This window comes from Nerophis ophidion, linkage group LG11, assembly GCF_033978795.1.
Source record: "Nerophis ophidion isolate RoL-2023_Sa linkage group LG11, RoL_Noph_v1.0, whole genome shotgun sequence".
Lineage (NCBI taxonomy): Eukaryota > Metazoa > Chordata > Actinopteri > Syngnathiformes > Syngnathidae > Nerophis > Nerophis ophidion.
In genome coordinates this window covers 39278451-39290508 of record NC_084621.1, presented here as the reverse complement: position 1 = coordinate 39290508, position 12058 = coordinate 39278451, and the positions used below count along the sequence as shown (strand labels likewise).

Below are 12058 nucleotides of genomic sequence, written 5' to 3'. Positions count from 1 at the left end.
AGGGTTAAATAAGCCCTTCACTTTGTAAAGCGCTTTGAGTCACTAAAGAAAAAAGCTGAAAAAATATAATTCACTTCACTCTGCTTCTTCCCACTCCTTTTCGAGGATGTTGTAAAGAGAAATGGAAAACATGTGATGTATCATGTTGAAACTGCTATCATGTTGGAAATAAACTTCAACCAACCAACTTTTAATAACACATGTATGTATTTTATTTAAATTATTCTTCATTAATGACACTTAAGAAATTATTTAAAGTTTTTTGGATGTATTTATTTGGTCACATTTGGCCCTTTATACGTCGGTGTATTTCTGTCTGTACTAAATTATGGAAGCTTCACATAAACAGAGTTGCATGCAGGATTTATGGGCGGAGAAGAACAGATGGAGGATGCAAATTAATTGCAGCATAAATGAATACCAAACAAACCCAGAACATTAAACGCACATATACTGCGGTTAATTTTACTTTTCAATATTTTCATGTAGATTGAAAGAAAATAGCTTTTCAGAAAAAAACATTTGCACAAGCAAGGACGAGGAAATAATAGGCACCTTGTCATTTTCATTCCACTGTGTTGCTTCGTTTCAACCACATGTTGTACTAATAAGGGACCAGATTATATGTAAAAGGTCTGTTTGCAGTTCTTGGATTGCTTAAAAAAAGACTGCTCTTTTTATAGTAATTTGATGAATAAAAGTGCGTCCCCTTGAGGTTTGACAGAAAACCAATTGTTCAGCCCAAAATACAACTCTACTCCCTTTAAATCTTGTATCACATGGATGATGTGTAAAACCCAATTTGGTCGCAAACACTCACTGAAACCAAATCAATATGTAAAAGGATTGTTCTCCGTCTGCCTGGGAAATATCAATACTGTTATGTCTGTCTTTTTCTATGGTCTCAATGGAAATCAGAGCAGTTGATTTGCATGTTCTACTATACTCCCTTTATTCAAACCAGCTTCCTTGTTATTGCTTCCTCTCTGTCCTCACCCTCACAATCACACTGTCCTTCCCACAAATCCGGAAAGAAGACTTAACCTGACAGCAATGTCCCATTAAAGCTTAGAAATTCAATTTGAGATCTCATTTTAACCACGCTGTCATCATTAACCTTCTGCCCCATCAAACCAACCGCAAGATGGATTCTTCCATTTCCATTTCATCCCATTTTCTATATTGTGAGGCAAAGAAAAATATTTTAACGTGAGCTGATTAGCTCCATGTCCCACACATGGCTAAAAAGAATTGAGAGTGTGCTCGGTGCTTACATGTCTTGGCGTTCACAAGCACTGGTTCACTTTGTCCTGCAGGATAGGATGCGGCCACATGAATGCTGTACTCTGTCCCACTCAGAAGGTTCGGGAGGAGAACCGAGTTTATATGCTCGCCCACAGCAGTGTCCAAGACCGGTCCTGTTACTGAGAGAGACAAACATGCATGCAAAGGCGCACACAGGGAGTAAGAGCAGTGGGCATCAATGCATGACATTAACGTGTGACTTGAATACTTATTTGTAGATGTGGTTCCAGGGCCTGCCCATGGCTTAAACATGACATGATTTTGTCGACCAGACACCTAAGAGGCTGATCATCAAAGTTGTCATGCTCTGTAGGTGTTTGCTTGTTCTACTTTGATGCATTGAATTGCCTCATGGATACAATTTTACATTCTCTAAGCTAAACTTTTATTCAGCAGTGAGTCAGCATGTCCTTTGTAATAGGACCAGCCTTTTCATATAAAGCCATAAAGGAATGGAACAACCTCACAACAAACTTGAAAAGTTTAACAGATTACTCTTCATTTACTATTGAAGTTAAAAAGTGGATTTGGAGCAATCAAAGCTGCTCACACGGTCACTAAGGTGGCCACTATGTTTGACAGATCAACTTAATGTGTATTATATTTATCCATGACAGCATTTTTGTTGTGCAAACGTTTGTAAATTGTGAGGTGTGTGTGTTAAAATCATGGTTGTTTTTACAAATGATGACAGATGTGAACAAGAGCATACATTGTCTTTGTGTGATGATGTAAATGGGATGTGGTTGTATTGTACATTAAGTATGTGTCCATGAAAGGGCATTTTATGACATTTCTTTTATTATTTTGATTACATGATATGGTATGATTTGATTGTAATAATTTTATTGCATGTTTTTTGTGTTCCTTTAATTTAGGTAGCCTGGGACTGCAGATAGAAATGAGCTATTTAGCTATAATTCGGTACAGAACATATCTGTCTTTGAGCTTAATGTTTCTGTGCATTGTCCCTTCAAATAAAGACTAAACTAAACTAATAGTTTCAGTTTGGCTTAGCAGCAATTCAAAAGCCCATGGAGATAATTTCTACTGTAATTCAGCATCACTTCGAACGCCGCCATCTTGACATATTTAGGGCTGTATTTTAAAACGACCATACTATTTAAGATTATATTGTAGCCGAAGTTTTGCCCAAATACTATTAAAAACATTATTTTGTCATCGCTTTTGCTCATATTTCGTGTTGTGTTTACTTTTAATTAATGCCGAAGCGGCATAGCAGTTTTGAATTGGCTTCACGGCTGTAAGACATATCGATAATTTTTCTTTGTCCTTGAACCAATCAACCTTTTTTTTGTATCTTTTTGAATTAACTATTGAAACAATTCTGGTCGCCAGGAGTAAAAGAGTAAACCCTTGTTTGTTGCTGTTAATTGGTTCCGGGTCTGGCCGTGCTAAAAAACTTCCCCAAAGTACAAAATATTCATTATAAATTGGATATTGTTTTATAGCTGGATTAAAGCAGTGGTTCTCAAATGGCGGTACTTGAAGGTATGCCAAAGGGTACGTGAGATTTTTTTTAAATATTCTAAAAATAGCAAAAATTCAAAAATCCTTTATAAATATATTTATTGAATAATACTTCAACAAAATATGAATGTAAGTTCATAAACTGTGAAAATAAATTGCAATATTCAGCATTGACAGCTAGATTTTTTTGTGGACATGTTCCATAAATACTGATGTTAAAGAATTATTTTTTGTGAAGAAATGTTAAGAATTAAGTTCATGAATCCAGATGGATCTCTAATACAATCCCCAAAGAGGGCACTTTAAATTGATGATTACTTCTATGTGTAGAAATCTTTATTTATAATTGAATCACTTGTTTATTTTTCAACAAGTTTTTAGTTATTTTTATTCCTTTTTTTCCCCCAAATAGTTCAAGAAAGACCACTACAAATGACATAGTGCTGTATTTTACTTTTGTATCTCTTTTTTTCAACCAAAAACGCTTTGCTCTGATTTGGGGGTACTTGAACTAAAAAAATGTTCACAGGGGGTACATCACTAAAAAAAGGTTTAGAACCACTGGATTAGAGTATAACAAAAATGTTTACAACTTTCTAGATTTGTTTTTAGCATTAAGAAAGCCCTCGAGACATGCAATACCATCCACATAGACGTCCTTTACAAGACGAAAAATTTGAAGCGTGATTGTTATTACAATATTTACTAGGCTGCAGTCTGCCATAGCCTCTATTGCATGTTTTACGATTAATACTAAAGACCAAAATGGGGACACACAGCAAATCTTTTTTAGGGCGACAAAAATCCTGTAATATAAGGCCAAAAACTAAGAAAAAAACTAATGTTCTTTAGAAAATTAAATTTTTGGGGAAAAGGTATGGCTCCAATGTAGAAAGTAGTCTTATAAGTCAAGTCGTGTTTTTAAAGCCCCAAAATGATAAAAGAAGTTCCCCCGCTTTAAGATTTCTAGACATCCTTACCTACAAGACATTTTCGCTCTAGATTGACCCAAAGATGGGGCCATTAAATGTTTGGTACACTGTGTCCTTTGAAAATGGCAGAAAATAAATGACTGGAATAATTCTAATGACATCCAGCATCAGGTAATGACACAGAGGCAAAGGCAAACACTTCCAAAACTCTTCAAATGATCTATGAAAAAGGACAAGAGCATTGACCTAACAATAAAAAATGAATGTACGTGATACCTTTACAGACAGCTAGCAATTCACAGTGTGATAACGCACACAGTTTTTAAATCTTGAGCCGAAGGAAAGTTACTTGTGTTCCCCTTAGGTCCAGAATTGAAATTAGTGTGGACTGTTGTCCCCACAAACACTGTAATTGTGTTAAAATGACAGCAAGTGGACATTGAAACTAAACAGACAAGAGTGAATTTAGTTTGCAGTAAATTCAGCTTTTGAAAAAAACTTCACTGCAATAAGTTTATTTTTAGACTCATTTTCAGGAGGAACAGAATAAAACACACTTTATATTCCTTAGTTACAGCATGTATGTGCAGTGTGCACGTATGTTGTATGACATACACTTGCACACATACAATTTCTCCCTGTGTGTGTGTGTGTGTGTGTGTTCCTACCATAGACTGGCTGGTAGAGGATCTTGTAACCCACGGCAGGAGCTAGTGGTGGATCCCAGGTGACCCTTAAGCGGTTGTACCACTCCTCAGATGCATGGAGGTTTTCAGGAGACAAGAAAGGCACTGGACAAAAAAGAAGAAAAAAATAAATAAATAAAACAAGCAAGAAAAAAATTCTCAAAATGCAATATCACTTTTAATAAAAGTAGTAACACTAGTGATGTCAACAGGAACAAAATAAAGGGCCATTTGTTTTTTAGGCAGTGCATAGTATTAACAGGAGTTCCGTTTTTTCACGTTATGTTACACCCTTATTCCAAAATGGAATACTTTTATTGTTGTCCTCCACATTCCACACACAATACCCCATATTGAAAATTTGAAAAAGTTTGTTTTAGAATTTTTGGCAAATTTATTGAATATAAAAAACTAAGAAACCACATGTACATAAGTATTCACAGCCTTTGCCATGAAGCTCCAACATGAGATCAAGTGCATCCTGTTTCAACGGATCATCCTTGAGAAGTTCCCACAGCATAAAATGGAGTCCACCTGTGGTAATTCAGTTGGTCGTACATGATTTGGAAAGCCACACACCTGTCTATATATATGTAAAGTCCAACACTTCACAGTGCACGACAGAGAAAAAATACCAAGAATGAAGTCGGAGTAATTGTCTGTAGACCTCTTAGACAGGATTGTCTCAAGGCACACATCTGGGCAAGGGTACGGAAAAATATATGCTGTCTTGAAGGTTCCAACATGCGCAGTGGCCTCCATCATCTGTAAATGGAAGAAGTTTGGAACCAGCAGAACTCACACACGTCTGCGGCTGATTTAAAGTAGCTTGTGACGTAACAAAGGAATGTGCTTAGGTTTTTTAGATTTGAACATACCGTATTTTCTTGAATAGCCACCAGGCATGTAATATGCGCCTGCGTTGAATTACTGCCGAGTCAAACTCGCTTCCCAAATTTATTAGCGCATGCTTACTTTTACCGCCGGATCAAATTCGTGGCGTCACGAGTGACGCTTCCCCTGTCGTCATTTTCAAACTGGTGGAGGAGGTTTTTTTTGCTTTTAGTATGTGTAAACCAGGGTTCTTGTTCGACAGCCATACAGATCACACCGATGGTTGTAATATAAAACAACTTTAACACTCTTACTAATATGTGCCACACTCTGTGAACCCACACCAAACACATTTCGGGAGAACATTGGCTCTGTAACACATTATAAACGCAACATAAGAATTACCCACAATGCCATGCATCCATGATTATTGGCTATATTATAGACCCCGCTAGCACCAACCCCCCAACCTCCCCCCCACCCCTCTCTGTGCGTCGGTTTAAATGGGCGGGGTTGGGGGCGTGTGTATAATATAGCTAAGAGTCATGGATGGATGGCATTGTGGGTAATTATTATGCTGCGTTTATAATGTGTACGATGTCAGCTGCTCACCTGCTAGACACATATCTGCTCATCTCGACGCCGGAGCACTAACTCCATGCTTTCTGAATACGCACTACTGATTGGTTGTTACATTGCTCTGAATACACACTGCTGATTGGCTTTGTATGTAACCAATCAGATGGTTGTGTGGGCGGGACAATGCTGGGTGCTCACTGCTCAGACAGAGGCAGAAAGCAGAGCAGCTTGTTAAGACTTTAGGTTACAAACTCGTTCGATACACCCTCGTACCGAACCAAAACCCCCGTACCGAAACAGTTCAATACAAATACACATACCGTTACACCCCTAATATATATATATATATATATATATATATATATATATATATATATAAATAAATGGGTTGTACTTGTATAGCGTTTTCTAACTTGAAGGTACTCAAAGTGCTTTGACACTACTTCCACATTTACCCGTTCACACACTGATGGAGGGAGCTGCCATGCAAGGCACCAACCAGCACCTATCAGGAGCAAGGGTGAAGTGTCTTGCTCAGGACACATCGGCCGTGACGAGGTTGGTACTAGGTGGGAATTGAACCAGGGACCTTCGGGTTGCGCACGGCCACTCTCCCACTGCGCCACACCGTCTATATATATATATATATATATATATATATATATATATATATATATATATATATATATATATATATATATATATATATATATATATATATATATATATATATATATATATATACATATATATATATGCATCCATCCATCCATCCATCCATTTCTACCGCTTATTCCCTTTAGGGTTGCGGGGGGTGCTGGTGCCTATCTCAACTACAATCGGGCGGAAGGCGGAGTACACCCTGGACAAGTCGCCGCCTCATCACAGGGCCAACACAGATAGACAGACAATATTCACACTCACATTCACACACTTGGGACCATTTAGTGTTTCCAATCACCCTATCCCCAGGTGCATGTCTTTGGCGGTGGGAGGAAGCCGGAGTACCCGGAGGGATCCCACGCAGTCACGGAGAGAACATGCAAACTCCACACAGAAAGATCCCAAGCCCGGGATTGAACCCAGGACTACTAAGGACCTTTGTATTGTGAGGCAGACGCACAAACCCCTGTCCACCGTGCTGGCCATATGTGTGTGTATATATATATATGTATATATATATATATATGACCATCGGATCACAACACATGCATTCTGTTGTATTTTCAATGTTTAAAAGGCAACAAAGTTCACAACGCAGGCTTACCATAATCCATCCATCCATTTTCTACCGCTTATTCCCTTTAGGGTTGCGGGGGGCGCTGGTGCCTATCTCAACTACAATCGGGCGGAAGGCGGAGTACACCCTGGACAAGTCGCCACCTCATCACAGGGTCAACACAGATAGACAACATTCACACTCACATTCACACACTTGGGACCATTTAGAGTTTCCAATCAACCTATCCCCAGGTGCATGTCTTTGGCGGTGGGAGGAAGCCAGAGTACCCGGAAGGAACCCACGCAGTCACGGAGAGAACATGCAAACTCCATACAGAAAGATCCCAAGCCCGGGATTGAACCCAGGACTACTAAGGACCTTTGTATTGTGAGGCAGACGCACAAACCCCTGTCCCACTGTGCTGGCCATAAGTGTATATATATATATATATATATATATATATATATATATATATATATATATATATATATATATATATATATATATATATATATATATGACCATCGGATCACAACACATGCATTCTGTTGTATTTTCAATGTTTAAAAGGCAACAAAGTTCACAACACAGGCTTACCATAATTAATAATTTATTTTTTTCATTTTGAGACTGCACTATAAAAAGAAGGCTTAGTTGTTTTGTATTTGTGGAAATGTATATCTTTATTTATCTCCTTATTTATTTTGAAAAAGTCATATTTTTTATGAGATACTAGGATTGGTGAAAAGTTTTTCTTTCCGAATAATTTATGTGAGAAGACAATTTAATCGCTGCACAAAATATATCTGGCTGTGTCGTACATGCACACGTGTCTAAGGTCTGATTCATGACTACGCTGCTTGCAGCTTTTTATTTGCAATAAGGCTTTTAATGGCGCCCCTCATTTCAGAAGACAACATATTTTCCCGACATTCCTATTCCATGTTTGAAGAGGAGGCAATCATAGTTCTCATGGGAGAATCAAGAAGCAGCTCGGCCGCCTTAATGAAAGGAACTGCAGTAATTATGAAGAGCCTCTTTTCGGGAGGCATCAGATATTTGCATTGCCACTATTGTCACTGAATGCAAAATTAATTGTCCAATTCATTCAATGCTTTTGTCTCTTGGCGGATTTGTTATCCTTCACTGGAGACTTCTTGGGAAATAAAAAAACTGACAGTTGGTCTGTAATTGTGTGTGTGTGTGTGTGTGTGTGTGTGTGTGTGTGTGTGTGTGTGTGTGTGTGTGTGTGTGCGTGTGTGGAGAAGGCGGTGGGGAGAAGGCTTACATGTGGTCCCCTGTGTTGACACGCTGATGCCATTTTCTCCATTAGTGTACATTGGCGTGACGTTGACTTTGTACTGAGTGTCAGGAAGCAAAGATTCCAGCAACAATCTTTTCTGACCACCAGGAACCAGCACCTAAACGCACAGACGGCAGAGCAGTTGTCAAGATTAATTTCAAACTCTAACTTTTAGACAGGTGTGCAGTTAAAAGAGTTATACTCAACCAAAGAGAAGGGAGATGCATCAAATAATAAAAGAAAAGAGCAGGCTTAGTTTGGTGACAGCCTGCAGAACGCTGTGTGTAACTTAAAGGATTTGAAATACAACTACTCAGCAATTCTGCTCACTTCAGCTCAGTCAATAAAGTCAGATGGGGCCAAGAGGGAGGCAGAGCTATTAAAAGTCAAGTTCTCAATAATTGCTGTTGAAGTTTGCTCTGTCCGGACATTTGAATGGGCGTGAAAACAAATGGTTATTTTTTATAATAGCAGGATACAAACAACTCCTAATATAAAAATGTCCTCTCAAGGTTGACTTTAAGGGTGCTTGCTCTACTGATTTTAATCATTTTACATGGTCTGCATCAGCACAAGAAATTTGATCAGCCATGTCATGGAGCTACAGGTCAATTATGCTCAGTCATTTTTAAAGAACCGTGTCCTGCACATCAAATGTAAATGTCTTTCATCTGCAATGCAAATGAAGTCGGAGCTTCTGAAGTACTTTAAATAAGCATCTGTCCCTTTTACAAAGTAGGACAGTTACGGCAGAAGAGAAATTCTCACTTTGTTATCTTGCTCAGCTAATACATTTTGAAATGAAGACTTTTTAGGTAGGACCAGCCCACCGTCCATCCATCCATCGTTTGTACAGCTTAAGTACCCTGTTCAAAGGCTGGGCCTACTACAACTAAACATTTCAGCAGTCAAAAGCAGGACACTTGGAAATATGTTTTTTTACTGATCATGTTCAATCATTCTTAAGTTTTTTTATTTGTATTTATATTCTGTTATCTTACATTGTATTTATTGCTAACAGTACTTTTATTATTTTCTAATAGTTATATTTTTATTAATTTATTAATGTATTTTTGTATTTTGCAGACTAGACCAAGGAGCTGGTCATCGACTTCACGAAGAGAATGACCCCGGTGGAGATCATCAAGATCCAGCGCCGGGAGGTTAAAGAAGTGGGGCAGTACAAGCACCTGAGAGTCTACCTGAACAGCAGACTGGACTGGAAGGACAACTACAAAGCTGTATACAAGAAGGGGAATGAGCAGACTCTTTTTCCTGAGGAAGCTTGGGCCCTTTAATGTGTGCAGCAAGCTGTTGGAGATATTTTAAAAGTCTGTTGTGGCCAGTGCCCTGTACTTTGCAGTGGTTTGTTGGGGCAGCAGCACCAGCAAAAGGGAGTTACACCGGATTGACAAACTGATCCGGAAAGCCGGCCAAACTATTGGCACGCAGTTGGAGGCGTTTGTCTCAGTGAGGGCAGTGTTGTTTTCGTCAACGATGACGATGACGATGACGAAATAATTTTGTTGACGCCACTTTTTTTCATGACGATAACGAGACGATGACGAGATAAACATGTCTCTCTGATGACGAAAACATGACGAGACGTGTGTGAGTTTTCGTTGACGAGACAAGAACGGACGAAAATGTTAGTGGGTAATCTGTCAAACGTTTAAAATGCATGACATTTCTGTTTATTGTGTGTGTCAATTAAAACCTAAAAAGTATCTGCTGCTGCATTCTATCCTTGTTTGGTCACGCCCAGCAACTGGCGTGCAGCGCACAACGTGCTCAACACGTCACACTATTGTTGTTCATCAGGCAATGGGCCGTGATAGCGGCGGCAATTTCAACACAGGGGCTCGGTGGTTGCAGACGTAGAGACGACATATGGGTGTATTTTGAATATAACCCAGCAGATAATAAAACAGAGTGTATTGTGAAGGAAGACGGTGACAAATGTGGCCACACAATATGCGGAAAAAATACGACCAACTTTAAGCGGGACCTTAAGGCTCGCCAAAAGGATATTTTTTTCGAAGATAAGTTACAAATGCTGTTAACATAATCGATAAATGTCATAGTAAGCTAATACATTAGTACGTTTTCCACATACTCCTGGCGCAAATGGGCTGCTAACTTCAGGCTAAAGTTAGCTTTTGTTACGCTAACGTCAATTCATTATGAGTGGGTTACTTTAGCAGCATGTTTAGCCACGTTTACATTCAGTGACGGTGTGGTTATCTCTTTGTGAGTACGTTCTGTCAGCATGTTACTTGATATGTTAAACAGGTCGAGTTACTGTTATACGTAGAGTCTGCTGGCTTTATTAGTACAGATACAGATTTGTGATTGTGATATTAAATTTGTTCTTGTTATGAGACAGGCATTCCTCTAATTCATATTAAACACTGTTGTTCTTGTTTTTATTTATTGAATTTACTAGTGTTTACAGTATTTACAAGGTGGTCTATTTTGTTCCAAAAACTTAAGAACATGTTTGTTTCATACTTTCAAGTATGGACAGTATAACTCTCTGGTATAACTTACAGCCTACCTCAGTGTAACTCAGGAATTAATTGATTATTTGTGTTACATGTTTTGCACAAATTAAAGATAGAGTGGGGTTGTATGATATCTGTTGTAATTGCACTGGCAGACAGGGCCAAGTTGAGCATGCGTTCCTCATCCATCACTCATATTTTGGGCATGTTTATGTTCATTGTACTTGAACAAATTCTGAGAAATAAAGCCACAATTGCTGAAGTAGAATGTTCTTGTTTTTTGGATTTTTTGGAGTAATGAACTTTGATTCCCCTGTTACCACTTTATCTGTGTGTAATACACAATCATTGGATCAGAAATTTTCTGTTGGGTGGAACCTTTATATGTCTAAAACCATTCCTTTATTGTTATTATTTGTGAAAATAGCAGATCTGCAAGCTTACAATGGGTTGAACTTATAGATCTGCTGTGTGACACTGCCCAACAGCAATCTCCAATACTTACTGACCTAAATTAGTTTGTTAAAAGACTATACTTATATACTTATATTATACTTTTTATTCTTTTTTTTGGACTGAAACCTTTTTGACTTTTCATCGACTAAAACCAGACTAAAACCCTTTTGAGTTTTCGTCGACTAAAACTGGACTAAAACTATCACATATAAAAGTGACTAAAATGTGACTAAAACTAATAAGCATTTTAGTCCAAAAGACTAAGACTAAATGTAAGATGGTTTTCAAAAACAACATTGAGTGAGGGACAAGAGGACACTGGACAAACTGCTGGCCATCATGGACAATCCTGCCCACCCACTCCACCAGACAATTGAGGAACAGCGAGTTCATACTGAACAGGCTCCTTCAGCTTCGTTCCCAGAGTGTTCGATTCAAGAACTCCTTCATTCCGCACTCCATCCAGCTGTATAATCATTCGCCATACAGCAATAGATGATATCTATTACCTGACACCTTGCATGTTTGCTACTTCTCTTTGTTTATAAGGTCTATTTTCTGATGGATTAACTCTATATTTTATGTTGCAGCTGTTACATATACTGTAACATAGTAATTGTTATATATTCTATACATGATATAAACACATAATATATTAGTATATATCCTATACTAAACATATATTATGTAAATATTACGTACTGTATATATGTTGTATTTTATATTGCTTTTAGTTTATGTTATAC

General features: G+C 38.2%; 1 protein-coding gene across 3 annotated transcripts in view; it reads right to left on the bottom strand.

Annotated features, from left to right (window-relative positions):
- Positions 1 to 12058, bottom strand: part of col14a1a (collagen, type XIV, alpha 1a) — a 386358-nt gene that overhangs the window by 163030 nt on the left and 211270 nt on the right. For all 3 annotated transcript variants that reach the window (XM_061915882.1, XM_061915884.1, XM_061915881.1), the window contains exons 19-21: positions 8338 to 8470; positions 4397 to 4519; positions 1275 to 1424 (exon numbers count right to left, since the gene is read on the bottom strand). In XM_061915882.1, coding sequence (XP_061771866.1) covers positions 1275 to 1424; positions 4397 to 4519; positions 8338 to 8470 — 406 coding nt within the window. The remainder of the gene's footprint in view (positions 1 to 1274; positions 1425 to 4396; positions 4520 to 8337; positions 8471 to 12058) is intronic.